Source organism: Monopterus albus, unplaced genomic scaffold (assembly GCF_001952655.1).
Source record: "Monopterus albus unplaced genomic scaffold, M_albus_1.0 scaffold43.1, whole genome shotgun sequence".
Taxonomy (NCBI): Eukaryota; Metazoa; Chordata; class Actinopteri; order Synbranchiformes; family Synbranchidae; genus Monopterus; species Monopterus albus.
Window position 1 is genome coordinate 2,150,323 of NW_018127923.1, and position 19,706 is coordinate 2,170,028.

At 41.0% G+C, this 19,706-nt stretch overlaps 1 protein-coding gene across 1 annotated transcript in view; it reads left to right on the forward strand.

Annotated features, from left to right (window-relative positions):
• The window catches only part of ttc27 (tetratricopeptide repeat domain 27), a 100,179-nt gene that overhangs the window by 17,178 nt on the left and 63,295 nt on the right, over positions 1-19,706 (forward strand). Inside the window, exons 4-8 of the mRNA XM_020599910.1 lie at positions 930-1,070; positions 4,445-4,547; positions 11,342-11,500; positions 11,678-11,814; positions 19,182-19,294. Of these exons, the coding sequence (XP_020455566.1) occupies positions 930-1,070; positions 4,445-4,547; positions 11,342-11,500; positions 11,678-11,814; positions 19,182-19,294 (653 nt within the window). The remainder of the gene's footprint in view (positions 1-929; positions 1,071-4,444; positions 4,548-11,341; positions 11,501-11,677; positions 11,815-19,181; positions 19,295-19,706) is intronic.

Below are 19,706 nucleotides of genomic sequence, written 5' to 3' on the forward strand. Positions count from 1 at the left end.
GCCTAATGCTGGGTTATGTTCATTGCTAAGTGTGTGCTAATGGTGTATAAGTCGAGTGAAGCTGGAGCAGAACCACAGGTAGCTGTAGGAAGACTAGGTGCAGGAGAAATGCCCAGTAATGAAGCATCCCTAGGGTCCTAGTTGCACTAGGCTGTGCAGACTGCTTCCTCTTGGCACTGCAGCACTGAGAACAGAACAGTGTGTCACACTCTGCAATTACACCAACCGAGAGAGCCATTTCTTTTATTGAAGTAGTTCCTTGGCGATTTATCTGTGCTGGTCCACACCTAGAAGACCGTGTTATAAAGCAAATCATCCATACATGCACAACAGCCCAGGTGAAAAGGAAGGACAGTTATAGCACATGTTGTGGATTTAACCCATTTAGGGACAATAGAAAGGTGAGGGGATGATGGAGCACAATATGAGCATTGCATTTACTGTCATGTTAGGCTGTTGTCAAATCAAATGTTTTGACATAAGAGAAAAGCATGTGTAGATGGTTAGATAAATGAGAGCTGAATTCCATTTAGCTTTCAGGATCCTGGTATTGTTCATGCTTTTCTGCTTAAGGATAACAACTGACAACAGATGAAATGATGGATAACTGTAGTGGCCGAGATGTTGTATGGAAAGGACATTCTTGAATTTCTCCTGGACTGCTGGAGTGTACAAAGCTGTGTTTTATAAGCAGTGTTTTCCAGAACTGGGGTGGATGCAGTTTTATCACCAGGCCACAGAATGCTTGTGACTAAATTCAGAAAAGCGTAACTCTTCGATGGTAAAAACTAGAAAATAGAGCTGATAATGATTACATACTGAGAAATGATTCTTCCCTGGCAGCTGCTTGTGGTTTTCATTCAAATGTAAAACTTTCCTTACCAACTGGTCCTAATCTCTGACCCTGTTCATTTGTCTTTGACTGGCAGCCCCAGAACCTGGCAGAGGCTATCCACTGTAGTCTGCTCCTGGATGGGGAGTCGGTGTACAGCCTGGTGGCAAACCCCTTCCTCCTTCTGCTGTCCAGGGTTATTCTCACCAAATGTTCCTCCAAGATGGACAGCCTGCAGGTAGGTCTGTCTGCCTCTCACAGCCACGTCTTCTTGGTGAATTATACAAGTTTTTTTGTAGGGGTGTGTGTGTGTGTGTGTGTTTTATAGATTTTGTATCATGGTAGTTCAGCCCCTAGAAAAACATTCACTCATCTCGACTCAGAGGACCACATACCTACTAGCTTTTCAATCTCATCAGTCATGAGATGCTGTCCACAGATCGACCCGTTACCTTCACTGAAGTGTATTTACGAGAAAATGCAATATCATACACCCTTCTACCTCTTTCTTTACATCTGTATGTTTGTCAATTTTTATTGAAGTTTGGCAGAATCCATAAATGTAAGGAACCAAAAACACAGAAGGCAGCACTGCTGTACATCAGCTGCCCAGTAAAAACAGAAACCTTATTTTTACCATCAGTCAGACCAATAAATATTGGCTTTCAACTCTCAGGCCGAAGTTTACAGTTTTCCCAAAGAAATTATAGCCTTGCTTTAAAACACTAAAGAGACATTGCAGCCAATAAATTATTATATTATAATTGTTATTATATTAAGTCTGTTCTCAGGATGACAGTGGATGTCATGTTGCATCCAGAAACCTTGCAGCAAATTTTAAGATGAACTACAAATTCAAATTGCTGCATGAATTAAATGGGTGAAGTTGGTCTTTCAGTTTGGGCAGTGCTTAGTTCTGACTGATGACCTTTAAAGAGTAAGTTGACCCGGTGATGTTTGATGGGTTCATAAGTGAAACAGGCTTGTAACATAACCACAGAGGGCAGAAAATCCCTGCTTTTAACTCTGGTCTTATGTTACCGTTTAATAAATCTTTAAGAATGCAAGCACAGTGAGGAATCACAGACTGAGAAAGGCTCTTGTTAAACCGATGAGTGGCTGGCAGGCTCACAACTAACCCAGCCACAGAGGCTGATCATCTCTTGATAAGTTCCCACCAGACTGGTTGCTGGAAGGCTTCTTGCTTATTAAAGAAGAGCTACTTGCATAGCAAGGTCAGTCTCCTGGCTCTCCCTGCACATCTAGTCTTTTTTTCCTCAATCAGTCTCCTAATCTGTAACATTTCTGTGAATAAGCATAGGCTGTCATTGTCTGGCCTCTTAAAAACCTCATGAAAATGAAGTCATAAGCCAGAAAATGACAGTTGTTCTGATGTCAGAGGATGTATTTTGCAGCACCTGTTAAATGCCTGGTCTGACATCACCAGTTGGGATATGAGCACAAGTGCAGAAATGCTTTTCTGCTGCAAGGTAGTTGAGTGTTGATAATGCTGATTAAATGCTAATGAGGGATAAGAGAGTTAAACACCATCACTGTTTTCCACCAAGCAGTTGAAGGGATGAGACTCTGTAGCTTTAAGTGCATAACCCTACCACTGGTCCGTCCAGATGATGCCATTCACCCCTGTCCCCGGCCCTGTTCATCCATGTCCCTCCCCTTCTGGAAGCTGCTCATAGCCCATTCCACAACAATAAATGTGGAAGGACAAAGAGAAACTCTGCTGGTCAGAGTAAGTCAGGAGGCAGGTGATGGGTGTACATGTGTATGCTGTCATGATAAATGCATTAGTTACAGCATGTACAGTGTTTGTGCTGGAGGGTTTTGATTCAGTGGGACTGACAATTAAGCCTTTATGTAATCGTGCAACAGAGGATGAAGTCATCTTACACTGGAGGTGAGGCAGATCAAATCCCCCCGACACATAAACTTATGTACTTCACTCCCACTCCCGACGCTGAACAACAACATGAGGTTATGGGGTGTAAGAGTGTTGTGGTTTAAGTGGAAATATAGCATTTACATGGCCACAAGATAGTTACTCCCCCTCAGTGCTGGTTTGTGTTCTGGTCAGATGTAAAAAAGCAAAGGAGTTGGCTGTTTTTAATGCCTGGTCAGCACTCGGCCTCAGCGTGCAGCGCTCTGGACTTTTTATTTCTGCCCAAGGGGCCTCAGGAGCTGCATTTTAAGTTTGTTAATTAAACCTACACATGTAATTTCTTAAGCAAAGAAGAGTTGTACTATTAAAATCAGAGTAAAATGAAAAATAGTTGCTTCAGATTTTCTTGAACTATGCTAATGACAATACAGATATTTTCTAATGTTTTTAATGTCAAACCTTCTTACATTTTACTTACTAGATCAAATGTATCCTCACCTACAGCTGAGGCTGTTGTGGGGACAATGTCTAAGGCCTGCATTTATGGTCTTCATATTGTCGTATTAAACGAGATATAATCGTACAGATCATGATCACCGATGTCTTTACATACGCAAAATTAAATAGAGCAGAATTTTTACAAACTTGACACTATGGTGGTCCAAACCATTTCACTGAGGTACATGACTGCTTTTCTTTGGTATTTCATTGTCTTCAACTGCTGCAGCCACCGTTACTCAAACTTTTTGGCTCGCAAAGCTCACGCATGCAGGTGTCTCCAAGGCAACGGCAGCAGCTTATCTTACTGTCGTAAATCCAGAGATCTACTGGCATTGGTGTTTGAGTGACAGCAGAGGAAGCACTAATCCCGGTTTTGTGATGTATGCATTTTTTACATCGTCCAAAAACAAAAAATGTAATTAATCCGATATGTCACGCACATCAGAGTATTACGAATATCATCGAATTTTCTATGATGTATTTATGGAAGTATATCCACACTAAAATGTTTGAGGGTTTCCAAATCACATTTCGAGCACTACTCAGTTTCCAACTCAGCATTTGAGAGCGTGCAGGCACAGATTTGTACATGCATATGTCAAGCCGCTTTAGCATTTATTCAATATCCTTGATGTCAAATGTCATTTTCGTCCTCTAGTTCAGTCTTTGTCAGCACTAGGTGGACGTCTGGTTCCAGTAATTGGACGTTTTGTCGTACTAGTTGAACAGAAACTCTTGATAGTTGCTCTTTTTCAGCAACTAGTGGCACTTTTGTCCAACTAGTTCCAACATAAGCCATACTAGGGCTTCTAGTATGGCGTCCTACTAGTAGCTCCAAAGTCCCAACTGGTCACCTTTTTCATGCACTAGTGGGCCTCTGGACCAAACTAGTGACGTTGAAAGTCTTACTGTGAAGGCCAAAACACTGACTGCTTAACCAGTTAAAGCCAATTTGACCTTACTGGTTTACTAGTGAGACTTCAAGTAATGTAATTTATGTAATCTTGCAAAATGGGCTTGTTTACAACCTGTTTGATTTATCAGATGACATGTCTTTACCTGTCAGATTGTGTTGTAGCTGTGTCACTGTAGTCAGTGGCGCTACACAAATGTCTTTTGTTATATTTTACGTCTCCTGCTTATTCTTACATATGCTTGTTTATCTTTTGCATTGTTGTTGTTGTTGTTTTTTTTTTTGTTCTGTGTATGTATAGCTGCTGCCCTGGTGGACTCTACGCTACATCAGCCTGCACCAGCAAATCCTTGAGGCTCGGTCACCAGAGCTCCTCAGCCTGGCCCACAGTTGCATGCACAAAGGTCAGTGAACACTAGACCATCCCGTACATGTGTGTACTCCTTTGTTTGGGCTTGTTTCTTAAAGTGTGTGCAAGGCCTAACAGCTGCAGGATTGGATAGTTTGGACATGACACTATGTAGTAACTGTATGCTCTGTGTTGCACTACAGGACTGGAGCTGTGGATAATAGGCTGTTCCCTCAATAAACAGTAGCCTGCTTAGCTGATGGTTGAATCAGAGTTGGAGTACAGCGTGCCATTTCTATTCAGCTCTGATTGGACACTCACTTTCTCTTATTGCCACTATACCGGTGCACAGCAAAATTGTTAATTTCCCAGGTGATGTGTTTCCACGCAACAGTTTCGAGTCCTGCTATGTCATTAACATTACTGAATGGGGTAGTTGTGTAGTGCAACAATCAGCTTTTCCCACATTTGTTTAGAGTGCTTTTACAGAGTTGAGCTGGAGTTTCTAAAAGCTGTGCATCTGTTTATCTCAGAATTGTCACCCCCACACATTAAAGGACTTTAGCATAAATTTGAAAGTTTCAGACCTACTTTAATACGGTGCTGGCAGCTGTGGTGGTAGGTGCAGGTTTCTTCAGGTACCGGTGAGACATGAAATCTGATCAGGAAGTACAGCTTGACTATTAGATCATACATCAAACTACGAAACACAGAGTGGTTTATAACACTATGAGACAGGAGGTTTGAAGGGCCAGTCTTCTAAGATGCTGTGCACTAGAAACACTAGAAAGGCTCTCTTCATGTTACAAAGTATCCCACAGTGAATGTGTGCTTACATGTATTTGTTTGACCATCACAGTGGCCTGATGGATGACGTCGCATTATGGTCTAGAAAAAGCTTGGCCAGGTTGAACTGTTTTGCTGGCTGATATGTGTTTTTTCACTGGAGCACTGTGATTAAATTATGATGAATACAGTTTATTAAAATGGGTTCAGTGACCACAGAGAGCTGGAGACACTGAAGGGTGGTGTAACAGGCAGGAGAGTGACCAGCTGCTGTACATCTATAGCTGCCCTGTCACACTTTACTACATGGCAGCAAGGTTAAGCAGACAGCTGGCTGTTGTCTGACTTTCTCTGCGTGCACTCAGTGTTGATGCAGCCAACGTTACAGCAGAGCTGTTGTCATTAACCTGTGTTTATCATAGTCTTGTGAGACAGCATTGGGATCATACAGCTTAAAGTAGACACCTGCACCTGCCTGAACACAAGAGGGGCTTGTTTCATTTAAATGAAGTGGATTACATTGTTTAATTGTTACTCATAGGGCTGCAACTAAAGGTTGATTTCATTATTGAGTAATGTGCTTATTTTTTGTTTTTTGTTGTTTATGCAATGGTAGGATGTAGCGAAAGGTGAAATAGTGTTGGCTTTAATTTTCCAGAGCACAAGATGACATACAAAGGTCCTTGTTTATTTGACCAATAGTCAAAAAAACAGAGAGAAACAATTTATGATGGGCTATGTCAAAGAAAAGCAGCATATCATTGCCTCTGAGAAGCTTTAATCAGTGAATATTTGGAATTTTTCCATGATAAATGACTAAAGGAATTTATTGATTGTCAAAATTCTGGGTGATTAATTTGTACCAGTCAACTAATGATTGCCGCTCTAGTTACCCTTCTGGTACAGTGCTTATGTTAAACTTCATTACAACGCCAGGCACTGTCCACAGTGGCTGTCTGGTGCTGTATGAGACAGAGAAGCCTTCATATCTTCTTTGTTTTCATGGATGGATGATTAGATATAGAAGACCGTGTTAAGGTTTTGATGCTAGCTGTTAAAAGCAACCTTTAGCATCTGTATGTTACAGGTTGTCTACTTGTTTATGAAGCACAGAGTAAATATTAGTTTCATGCGGTACCACTTTACTGTGGGCTCACTCTCCCAGTGATGCTTATTTAAAATGTGGCATTGGGCTACAGTGGATTGACAGAATACTCTTAATCCAGAAGCTGGTTTATTTTCTATAATGACATGGTGTGATTAATTGATTCAGGGGATATTTGGCATCTCAGTATGTGAATTTAATCTTCATAAAGCAAAGCTGATTTCCATATACAGGGCTGTTTTCAGAAGACATCTAAGATGTTTGTGCAGTTATTGATGCCTGTTGTTTAAAGCTAGAGGGTGTGTTTGTTGGAGTGTAACGGAGTGTGAAGGGTGAGCAGTGTGTGCAGGGCACAAAACAGTCCATCCATATTCCAGAGGAGCAGTCGGCTACACGGTCATTTTACGAGCGATGTGAGGAGAGTGGTGAGGGTCTACTTTGAAAAGCAGAGATGTTGTTTTCCCCATGCTGCACATGAACTATGATGTTTGCTTTGGTTAGGTTTAGCTTGGTGTATATATTGCTCATTAACAGTTTGTCAGCTCTAATTAACTGAAGTAAATTAACTACTAGTCGTCACAACAACACTAAGCAACTTGGTGTTTCTTCTATTAGTTGAATGTTATTCTTGGTGGCATTCAAGGGACCATTTAATTGCCCAGATTGAGATAAAGTCATGAATGTGTCTGTGTTCAGTGTGAAGGTTTTGAAGGTCTGTCTGTTGGCAGAGCCCGGCCTGGTTCAGTTCAGATACTGAGTGTTTGTTAGATCAAGGTAGAAAACACACATTCAGAAATGTCTCCTAAGACAGATCATTGGTGCAAAGCCACAGATTATAATCTACATATCTCAAGGTGCAGGTTTCCCTGTGAAAGGGAAAGACTGAAGTTATATTCCATCCTTATTGTTATCAACTTTCATGAGAAGACCAAAGCATATGGTGCTAAAAGTGATACAGATGTGTTGCTTGTAAATCTCTCTCTCCCACTCCTTGTCGACCCTCTGAGCGCCATCAGCCTCAGTGTCACTTCATTAATGTTGAATGGGGATGAAATTGTATGATTTCTAATCATGAATTATACACCTCCTCTCTGCTTCTTTTCTCCTGTCAGTTGCAGCTGAGAATAATCTCTCTGTCTCCATGACAGGGCCTTTGTCGAGGCTGAATTAATTATCATATCAAATAGAAAGAATGGAGCCACACAGCTCATCGTCCTCCCCCATCACCTCCATTCTCCGTTTGTCTCTTATGTGTCACCTCAAGACTTGAGTTTTTTGGGATGGAACTGTGAAGAGTGCAGCTGTATTCACATGGATGCCGTTATTCATCCAGAATGCCCACAGCGTATGTTTATATTGCGAGCTGCTTGATTATTGGGCTTGATTGTATCTGTGTAGGAGCTCTTTAATTGCTTTGTATTTATCATGTCTCTGTAAAGCACTTTGGGCACATTTGTTGTTTTTAAATGTGCTCTATAAACAAGTTGACTGGATTAATCTCATGCAACTACAGCCAAGGCTGAAGATAAATAGTCCAAATAAGAAGAAAATGTGATGAGAATGTCATGAAAAAACAGTTTTGGTCTCTATCGCTAATTTACCCTTCCATGACAACTGCGTGGGGGTGCATTTTTTTATTTTTTTTATATAACTGACCCATTTAAATTATATTGAGACTAAAAGTTATGCATAATAAAGGGTGTGCTCACTTTGAGTGACAGTAGGGAGGGTCTCGCCACTGGTGGGTAGCTTCATTCTGTCCATTCAGTCTGCCTCGGCTCCACTCACGCTCCACCTCTTTGCCTATTTTTGGATTAGACGTAGTAGGTGAATTGAACTACTACCCAAAAGGCGATGGCCAGACTTGAGCTTCAAAACCTCTCTTCAGAAAACCGATGAGTGATGTCACAGTGGGTTTGTCCAGGTTTTCTATACAGTCAGTGGTTTGAGCTTCTTTATCAAACTCTTTTTTAAAATTCTTTATGCAACCGTTTTTGTCGCTTGTCGTGAACAATTGAGTGCAACACTGTGAATATCTTGTATGGAAACGGTCTTTCCACCTTATCTTTGAATATGTCCATTTGGATGAGGTTTAATGTTTTTTTCCTTTTACTGTGGTTAGTCAACACATTGTCCAAACTCCAACCTTCTTTTCAAGCATAGCCTGACCCTTATAGCACGTTAGCCTGATAACATGTTTGTCTCCATGCCAAGTGGCAAACTCCTAGACTGAGAAATGAAGCCCGTGTGAAAGTGTTAAAACCTGCAGTTCCTTGAATGGCCACTTGAGGCTGTCTCCAAAAGGGAGTCAGTCCCCATACACTCCTATGTTAATGTCACTCGGAGTGGGAAGTGGCTAAACAAACTCGGTTTCTGCTGGGCAGTTTTACCAGCCAAAACAGCATGCAAGACAGAGGTTGAGGTTAGAAAAGGTTAATTTATTACAAACTGTTTAAAACTGTGTTACCTAACTTTAGACCGTTAAGGGCGAGGTGAGAGTCAAAGCAAACTCGAGCAGTATCCCCTCCTCTTCTCCCTCTGCTCTTCTTTGCCCCTCCCGCCCTTTCTGTGAAACTGTCATTATGTGGTGACAACAGCCGGAGATGGTTGTAGCAGTCAGGCAGCGCAACAGTAATAACTGGCTCCAAAACTAATGTATACAGAATGTAGAACCCAAGATTTTCAATGGCATTGCAGTGACACAGTGTCAAATAAAGATGTTTACTACATTTTATAGATATACGTATGTATATCTAACGTTGTTTGCAGCGGACGTATCTGCAGTAACACAAGTAAATTAAACAGAGGAGTTTCATTCCCCAGTAATAATGATACAGTACTAATGTTCTGGCTACCGTCACATTGTGTTCAGTGTTACATACTTCACTCACATAATGTTATAAGGTAACAGTGTTTTTATTTTAAATGAGAAATTTCATGTTATGCTTTGATAGTTAAACAAACTCCCCACTTTTCTAGTTGTGTCGTCTCACTAAAACGCCACACAGACTGCAGTGTTAATGTCCAACGTAAACTAACCGTGTGGCCTGGACCAAATCTGAGGAAAGATTTGATTTGCATACTGAGCCAAATTACTTCATTTGCTAATCCAGGAAAACACACTGGTAACACTAACGTTGTAGTCAGTTGGAATGACTCCAGGTTACAACCAGAATAATTCAGTACAAAGGTACAAAATTGAAAAGCTAATGTTAGCTTGCTAATGATGCTGACATATACAGTACTTTCTGGCTGCTTTGAGAGACAGACAAGGGGGGTCCAACCACTGATGACTAGCTTCATTTAGTCTGCCTCAGCTCCACTCACGCTTCACCTCTTTGCTCGTTTTTGGATTAGCCACAGTAGGTGGAGTGCAGAACTACCAAGATAGTGACTCTCCCGACTTGAGCTTCAAAGCCACTCTTCAGAAAACCAATGTGTGATTTTGCAGAAGGTTGGTTTGTCTTGTATATACAGTCAGTGCTCCTTACCCAAGAAGTATGTTGCTGTGGGTAAGATGGCAGACCTCTGCAAAACTGGACTGCACCTCTGTCCACCGTACCAGAAGTTGGTCATCCTCATGTCACCAGAGGGTGCTACAGCATCCTCAGCACCCCCCTTCTTGTGCCTATTCTTACACCTGTGCCTATTCTTTGACTACACACATGCATAATGCAGACATTCTTGGAAAAATGACAACAAGAAGACGAATTTCAAGTAGGGAAGATGGAAGTGTCTATTGTGGGTCCATCATCTTGTCTGCAACCAGGTTGGTTGTTGGTGAATGCATTATGTTTTCAGGTGATATTATATTCTCATGAACACAATACCGTATCTCAGGAATACCTTGAGGGAATTTTTTCAAATTTGGCACAAGTGTCCACTTGGTATCAGGGAGGGGCTGAATAGATTTTGGTGGTCATGGTGACCTAACATTTGTCCCATTCTTGTGAATTTGACAGGTTGGTGGAGGCATATAGTACAACCGTGATGTGGTACTATATATGACATGGTTAGTAGCGCAATGGACCCCCCTAAAGCTGCCAAAAAAGGTTACCAGTTTCCCTGTGTTTGTGGGCAAGTTTCAAAAGAAGACCATCACCTTGCAGAGTTTCAAGGTCTGCTATTGGAAATCATTAGATGAAATCAGAACAAGGAGTGTCAGTAGCGGTAGAGGACCTGAAACAATTAGAGAATATTAAAATAGAACAGCTGCAAAACATGTGGCATCAGAGCAAAGCTGGAGAGTAACAGAAATAATGTTCTATCATGAAAAAAAATCATTCCAAAGGTATGCAGGCCATGACTCATATGAGAGGTTGTGACAGTCATGGAGATATTAGATGAGAGAATATTGTAGGCTACAGTAGGTGACGTTACAGGATAATGCTGGATAGTGACTTGCTATATAAAGACCCCAAGGCAGCTGTCAAATTGGAGTAAGTTTCCTAACAACTATTGAACTGTGAGCTGGTGTGCTGAAATATAACAGAATGGGAAACAGAATCTTAATTTGGTATAGCTGTAAGTTTGTTATATACACCTAACATTGTTGATTTTGGTATAATTTGCTAATGAAAATGAAAAGTGTTAAATGTGACAGATTTTCTTAAATCACTTATACATGTCACTTTAAGAACAAATCTGTTTGCAGGAATGTCCAATCTTCTGTCTGAATTTGAGAACCCTAAAATAAAACCATACTGGAAATAAAGTTGTTGTTTTTTTTTTAAATTACACTACTTGAAATTGACCAGAGAGGACAGAAATTCTGAATGGTGGATTTCAAGTTTTGGTGGATTTGTTAGTGCATTTAATTCAGTGGTGCTTAAATTTCAACAATGAGTATTTAGATTCAGTGGGTGACAATCTAAATTATTATGGTAATGTTTTTCTTGAATAATTTTGGAGATTGGATTGTTGGTAGTGATGAGGAAATTCTATGTCCTTTTACACAGTGCTGAGGTACCAGTCTCTGTTGTCGGAACACAGAAACCTGTTGATCCAGTTCCACCTGGAGTGTGTCTACATCAGTCTGACCTACTACGAATACCAGCCAGCCATGGAACACATCAAAAAGGCACAGGAGCTCTCAGGGCTGGATATTAACATGACTGGTATGTTTAGTACAGCAGTATCCAGTGCAGGAGAACTGATTAATCGAGTATATTTTTTTTTGAAAATGAAAGACAAGTACAGTAAAAGTTGAGGCTATCATACTGATGGTCCATACTGATCAAGAGTTAGCGGTACTGGAATTGGAGGAAATAATGGCTTGTATTTGTCAACTCAAGGTGCCCTTGGCAAACGGACCCGTTTCCAGCAGAAGCACTTGGCTCAGCTCATCCTAGAGGTCAAGAGAAAGCAGGACCAGCCTGGCCAAATGTCTGAGGCCAGTCCCGTTCCTACACCTCAGGCCTGCCTACCGAAGGTACTGTACCCCTTCTGTTGTCTTCTTTTCAACATAATGTTTTATTCACCACTTTAAACCATTTGTTGTTTTTTTTGTTGACTGTCCTTTAAAGCAATAATATGTAACTTGGCAGTTTGTCTTCCCCTACACTTGTTGAGTGTAACTAAGTTGCACCCAACTGTCATAAATACCAGTTGTGCTTTCCCCCTCCACATGGACAGAAGTACATGTGAATTTGTTTATAAGGTGAAACTGTTACTGAACTGGGAAAGAAAACAGAAGCCAGAGAATTGTAAAATAATATTACAGGATTTTATACAAATATGACTCTGGATATTTATTGTGACAAAGAAGATGAACACTCGGAATAAATGCAGATTTTTTTTTTTTTTAACTGAAATACTGCTTGTATTTTCAGAGCATTTGAATATGTGTATGTTTAGTGGAATCAAACCTTGTTGGTGACATGATATCTGCTCATATTGCACATAATATACACTGGGCAGTGTAACTGATTACAATCTAGCTGAGATGGGTTTGTTAGGCTGCAAACTTCAAAGACTTATTTGGTGTGACAGTGACAGACTTACCAAACTGTCTAGCCTGAGATGAATTTATTTATTTGGGGGATGGAGGGAGATGACTTTTTGCATCTGGAAAACACAACAAATCTGAGACAGGGGATGACAAGTATTTCATAAATAACAGTAGCAGAGATGTACACTGCTTTGGTGGTCATGCTGTTTTCATGTCATCAGATCACTACAGCTAATGTCAGGACAGTAGCTACTGTATTAACAGGGTTATTTTAGCTTTCGCCAGTGAGTAAAAGCTAGTCCAATATTTAGTCTTGTCTGGTCTCTTGCTCACTATATTTTTCTTCTTGGCTGTGGTGGGGCTCCATCGTTGCCTACTATGTAGCCTACTGCTGTGTGTGTGCTTTAACCCAAGTCCTGTTCCACAGCTTGTTCACAGTTATAGTAGGTGATTGTAGTAAATTACTAAGTCCAAACTCCCAAGGACAGCAGGACATAGTACTCTCAATGTGTAACTGGAACACCAGCATCCTTGCAACAGTCAACAAAACTCTAGAAGAAAAGGTGCAGCATCTTAAACTGTCTACTTGCTCATTAGATATTCTACCTACAAGCTTCTTAAAAAGTGTTTCCAGCTCCTTGGCAGTGGATTCGTTGTGTATTGTAAATGATGCACTCCTATCAGGCATTTTTCCAGCATCATTAATAACTGCTCTTATAAGGTCCCTCCTGAAAAAGACAAACCTGGACACTTCAGTATTAAGTAACTACAGGCCCATCTCAAATCTGATATCCTTGATAGATTTCAGTCAGCTTTCTGATCATACCATAGCACTGAAACTGCTCTCATAAAGATTTTAAATGACGTTCACTTGAATAATGTCTTGGTGCACTTAACAGTCTTGATCATATTAGATCTTAGTTCAGCATTTGACACTGTGGATCGTGAATTACTTGTAGATAGAATGAAAACTGGGCTGGACTCTTGGGACTCAATCCTCAGGTGGCTCAGATCATATTGAGAAGACGGGATACATAGTATAAGTAATGGCGAATCTGAAAGAATCACCATGAAGTACAGTGTCCCACAAGGACTAATTCTTGAACCCTTCTTATTCAATCTGTACATGCTTCCACTTTTTTGAATTTTGCAGGAATGTAGTGTTATTTCAACTCATTCAAAATGCTGCTGCTATAATACTGACAAACACAAAGAAGAGTGAACACATCACTCCACTCCTTAGATCTTTGCACTAGCTTCCAGTTAAATGCAGAATCAAATTTAATTTACTTATTGTCTACAAGTGTCTCAATGGTCTGGACCCAAAATATATCAGAGATACAGTATGTTTGCTGAGTACAAGCCTGGTAGATGTCTCAGATCTGCAGGGGCTGGTCAGCTGGTGGTGCTGAGTTCCAGCTAAACAAAGTGAAAGTGCTTTTAGCCATTACGCTTCTATTTTAGCTTTTATTTTTCATCTAATAACCAATTGACTTCATTATGCTGTTTAGCTGACTGTATAGACACTGATGTTTCAAAATTTCCAGAAAAAAAGTTCCCCCACCTCTGATGTTACAGTACTCAGAGGTAAAGGAGTATAAAATATGAGAATCAGAATCAGCTTTATTGGCCAGGTGTGTCGGACACACCAGGAATTTGACTCTGGTACATCGGCTCTCAATGTGTATGTACATATCCCCATGCAAGGGGCAACAGTAAACCAGCATAAGGCTGTGTAATATAACAAAATAAGCAGTATTAACAAGCACCAAACAGTGCAAACAATGCAGACAGACAAGGGAATGCTCATTGTGAAACGAGATAAATAAGAATAAAGTTAGAGTACTTAAAAACAGAGACCTGTACGGATCTGTATAATCTGTACGAGGTATATTTACAGGTATAGCATTGGAGCAAAGCATTGCACTGAGGGTTATTGTCCAGTCATACGGTTGTGGTGTTCATTCATAAAGTACCTACCTACCTAAAGACTAAAACAAACAGACTGAGACACAGCTTCTTCCCCAAAGCTGTGAAATCATTCACCCCCCTAACCCCCAGTCACACACGCAACCTCCCCCCCATGGACAGACACAGACAGAACAATGGACCTTTGCAGATACACACCCATGCTCACACCTCTTCCTAAAGACTGAGATTTGCACTGAGCTGCACCTTATAATGTTACTACACTCTTTTGCTGCCAACATGCTGCTGACATGATTAGGTCCCATACATCCCTTTTTATTTGCTCAGTTTTATATTGACATACAATTTGTGTTATGTAAATAATGTCTTTTAAACCGAGAGCTGCCGTAAAAAAATTTTGTTGTGCTATGCATAATGACAGTAAAGATTCTGGACTTCATCAGAGTAATGGCCTGGGAGAAGCTTCACCCCCCTAACCCCCAGTCACACACGCAACCTCCCCCCCATGGACAGACACAGACAGAACAATGGACCTTTGCAGATACACACCCATGCTCACACCTCTTCCTAAAGACTGAGATTTGCACTGAGCTGCACCTTATAATGTTACTACACTCTTTTGCTGCCAACATGCTGCTGACATGGAGGGCAGGCTTGCACCAGTGATCTTTTCTGCAGTCCTGACTGTTCACTGGAGTTTGTACTTGTCCTGTTTGGTTGCTGAGCCAAACCAGACAGGTTGAACTTCCTGAGCTGGATCAGGAAGTACATCCTCTGCTGTGCCTTCTTGATGATGGTCCTGATGTTGGACGTCCACTTCAGGTCCTGGGAGATAGTGAAACCCAGGAACTTGTAGGACTTTACTGCTGATACAGTGCTACCAAGTATGGTGGTGGTGGTGGGGAGGTTCTTCCTGAAGTCCACTGTGTACACCTCACAGGTCCTCCATGGAGGGCAGGCTTGCACCAGTGATCTTTTCTGCAGTCCTGACTGTTCACTGGAGTTTGTACTTGTCCTGTTTGGTTGCTGAGCCAAACCAGACAGGTTGAACTTCCTGAGCTGGATCAGGAAGTACATCCTCTGCTGTGCCTTCTTGATGATGGTCCTGATGTTGGACGTCCACTTCAGGTCCTGGGAGATAGTGAAACCCAGGAACTTGTAGGACTTTACTGCTGATACAGTGCTACCAAGTATGGTGGTGGTGGTGGGGAGGTTCTTCCTGAAGTCCACTGTCATCTCCACTATTTTGAGCGTGTTCAGCTCCAGGTTTTTGTGGCTACACCACAGGACCAGCTGCTCAACCTCCTGTCTATAGGCTGACTCATCACCATCTTAGATGAGACCAATAACCATTGTGTCATCTGCAAACTTTAGGAGCTTGACAGGGGGGTCCTTCGAGATGCAGTCATTTGTGTAAAGTGAAAACAGCAAAACAGACCCTAATTATCACTCCTCTACCACCAGTCTTGACAGCTGGATATGAGGTGTTTGCAGTGATATGCTGAGTTCAGCTGTCACCAAAGACGGCACTGTACATGACGACCAAACAGCTCCACTTTGGTCTCATCAGTGCAAAGGATATTGATCCACAACTACAGCAGTTTGTTCAGATGCAGTTTTGCAAACCTACGTTGTGCTGCTATATTCTTTGTGGACAGAAAGGTTAGCTTTCCTAGAAACCTTTTTGTGAAAGCCGTACCCGTTCGGTCTTTTTATAATTGTGCTGTCATGAACATAAACATTAAGTGACCTGACTTTGGACTTAATTTGCTGGGACACCCACCCCTGGAGAGAGGGGCAGCTGTCTAGAAGGCTCTTCAATTGTAAACGGTCTTTCTCACTGTAGAATGATGAATCTAAAATTGTGTGGAAGTGGCCTTATAACCCTTCCCAAATTGATGAGCAATGGCGGTTACTTCTGTTACTTCTCTGAGGCCATGGCTTATGTCCTATGTTCTCAGCATAGTGTAGACCCACACCACAGTGCTGTCAAATGTTCTGCTTTTCTGCTTCTTAATGATTGACTAATCCTGTGCATTTGATTAGTAACACCTGGCTCCTGGTTACTCTCTTAATGATTGTGTAAGGTTTCTGATAGGATACGCTCACAGTACTATGGGGACTTTGGAGAAGGAGGGCCAAGCTGCAGAACAGAAAAGAAAGTCACTCACTGGCTGGCCAGTGGAGGTGGAACAGACTGAGGAGACAGAGTAGAGGTTGGTAGTGAATGGAGGCAGTTTGTAGGACTGTGCATCGACCTGGCTGGTGGAGACTGGGAGGGCGATCAGGCGTATGGTCTGGAGATGGTAATCAATGGTAGCGGTGGTGAGGAGGAGCAGAAGAGGTGTAGCGAGGAACTGGACGAAAAGCAGGTGATAATCCAGAGTGCAAAAAAAAAGAAAACTAGTGACACAAGAGTAAAAACACAAAGAAGATCTGGAGAAAGTGGCGCAGGTAGTCGGCATGGACGCAGCGACGAACTGGCAAGAGAATGACATGTGAGCTGGGCTTAAGTAGAGTGAAGGACTAAGTGAATCCAGGTGGTGTTGATTAAGGGATGTGTGGCAGGTGTGCGATGTGGCGTAATCAGGAATCAAAAACAAAGAGAGGGAGGTGAGAGAGGCAGGTGCAGCCAGGCAAACCTGACATTTTCTGGTTTTTGAATGTTGGTTTATTTGTGGGAAACATTGACCATATATAGAATTTTTTTAATCACCTGACGTTTTGTTTTGTTTATAAAAGATGATGACCCTTTTTTTTTTTTTTTTTAAACACCTGAGAAATAAAAGCAAAGAATTGCATTGTGTAGTCTTTTTGTACCATGGTTGTAACTTTTGTTAATTTTTAAATCTGTCTCATCCTTTGTTGTGAAATTTCTTAAATATTTAATCTCCTTACACTCATTAGTGGCAACACCAGGCAGGGGGAATTCAGGAAATGCTCATTTTCTGTCTTCCTTACTTCTAACAATAATAATATTCTTAGTAGCATTGTTTTTGATAACAGAGTCTATACCACATTGTGAACAAATGCTCAAGAACTGTTGAAGACCAGCAGTATATGGACAGAAATTCACTGAATCATCTACATACATATAATGGTTAATGAGAAAAATGCCACCATACACCCTGTTCCACATCCAGTTAAATGCACTGACAGATCATTGATATAAATGTTAAAATGAAAAGGTGATAAAAGTCCTTGAACCACACTGAAAGGAACAGATAGAGGATTCCTTTTTTTTACATCCGTCATCTGATGAAAAGTAGGATTCCAAATAAAAATCTGGTAATTCCTTTTTGATTCAATTTGTAAAATATTTTTTTCATGTCGGGTATAATACCAAGCATTACAGACCCAGTAAGACAAATACTAAGCAAGAGAAGAGTTGTTTTTTTTTTTTTGTTTTTTTTTACTAACAAGCTTTAAATGTTCAGCAGTTATATTATCCATTCCACAAGCTGTATTATTAGTCCTAGTTTTATAACTGCATTGTGGATTTCTTATGGCATAACAACCACAGCCTTATTGTTTATGCTACCAACCATAAAAACAACAGCCCACATTTTGAAAGCTCTTATAACCTCAGCATATATTGTAGCTCCTCCACATAGTCATTTCAGTGCGTGTTGTCATTACACACCCTAGTCTTACATTTATAAAAAGGTTTGCTGATTAGTAAAAGCTTTTATAGGGAATCCAAAAAAACGGATTTTGTAGCATACAAAGAAAAGGATAAAGCATGCAAGAAAAAGGCATCTTCTGCTACATCCCACAGTTTAGGGTTTATATTCCAAAACATAAAGTGCTTTATACATGGCCACATGGTGGCACTCTCCACACCACAAACTAATCGGTTCATTATTTTTATTTCAGGTAAAAAGAAAAAAAAAAAACGCACACACAAAAGACAGAAACCATGAAGACATAGCTTTAGTAACAGTAGAGTAACCTCTGACTTATAGCCTCTAAGTTAGTTGTGATTAGTAGTGGTTTCATCTTGTGTATATTTTCTGAAGCTTCCCAAAATCTTTGCTGGAGTGTGTCCATTAAGCTCTTAGTCTTGTGGCTGTGGCTCCGCTCCAGTCCTGCTCTGCTCAGACCACTAATACCCTCATTACTGGAGTAGGGGAGTAAATGGGCTCAATCAAGGCTGTCATTAACCAGATCTCACTGGTTTCCTGTCTAGAATGGACAGAATGAAAGCAGAGGGATGAAGAAGGAACTCTTCACTGGCCAATCAAAACCCCTGCCAAAAGGGAAACGGGGCCATTTCTGTTGCTGTGTGTCTGACTAGACTTGGAAGACGTGTGTTATTCTAATGAAAGCAAGTCCAGTCCAGAGATTGTGTTGCTGGTGCCAAACCATGTTGTCACAGCGTAGGGTTTGATTGCTTTTGCTCTTTTTGTATCAACACATTTGCCAAGTTTACACCAGAGGAATGCACTTGACTGCCACTGAGCGTCATGCAATGTTCAGTCTTAAAGCTCTGAATAACTCACATTAATGGTGGTGTCTAGGTGCAGCCTATTTACAATCTGACTCATCTAATTATGCAAACACAATCCAAGGTTAAGGTGACTTTCTGATTTTGTTTTCCACAAATCCCATGCATGAATTTTGTGGACTTACTGTAATGTCTGTGAATCCAGAGCCTGGCTTAGCTGATTTGTCTCTGCCCTAGATGTCTTTTGTTGTCTAAAAACTATTTAAAACACACCAGTGAGCCACACAGCTGCACCAAGTGAAATGTTTCTTCCTCACACATAGTGTGACCTTTTTATAAAAAAAAAAAAAAAAAAAGGTTTAGGAACGGCCATCATTTTTACAGCCTCTGGATTTAGTCAACTGTGCATGTGTGTGATCTCTGCATATCTCTGTGTATGGGTGTACACATCCATATGTTTCCATGCCTACAGGACTGCAGTCTGGGTGATGACACCGTGTTGGATAAGCTCAATTTAGCGGAGCCAGATCAATACAAGCTGCCTGACCTCAGTGCAGAGGAGCAGGCTGTTATCCTGGGCGTCTGGTAAGTCCATTACTGAACTGAAAAAACTTTGGATAGTCTTACAGAAACTTGAGGGTTATAGGGTTATCTGTTACATGTCAAAAAATTACCCCCAAAGCCTGGAGAGTGAAATCATTTCTCCCCATCCTGCACACCACTTTAGAACCAATGAACCCTTCACTTCATTCTGCTTAAGCATAAATGTCATATTCATAAGTCCTTTTACTTGATATGTCATTCTAACTTTGCTAGCATCTTTGACAAGAGAGGGTTATTTATTTTATCCATGCCTTTTCTACATGGTCAATCACATATCCATTAACTTGGTCAAGTCGGATAAATGTCCTCACGTGATGTCACTTGAGTGTTCGGTTGGGTCTGAAAATGAAATAACTCTGGGGACTGGAGTTAGAAAGAAGTGAGCTTACCAGAT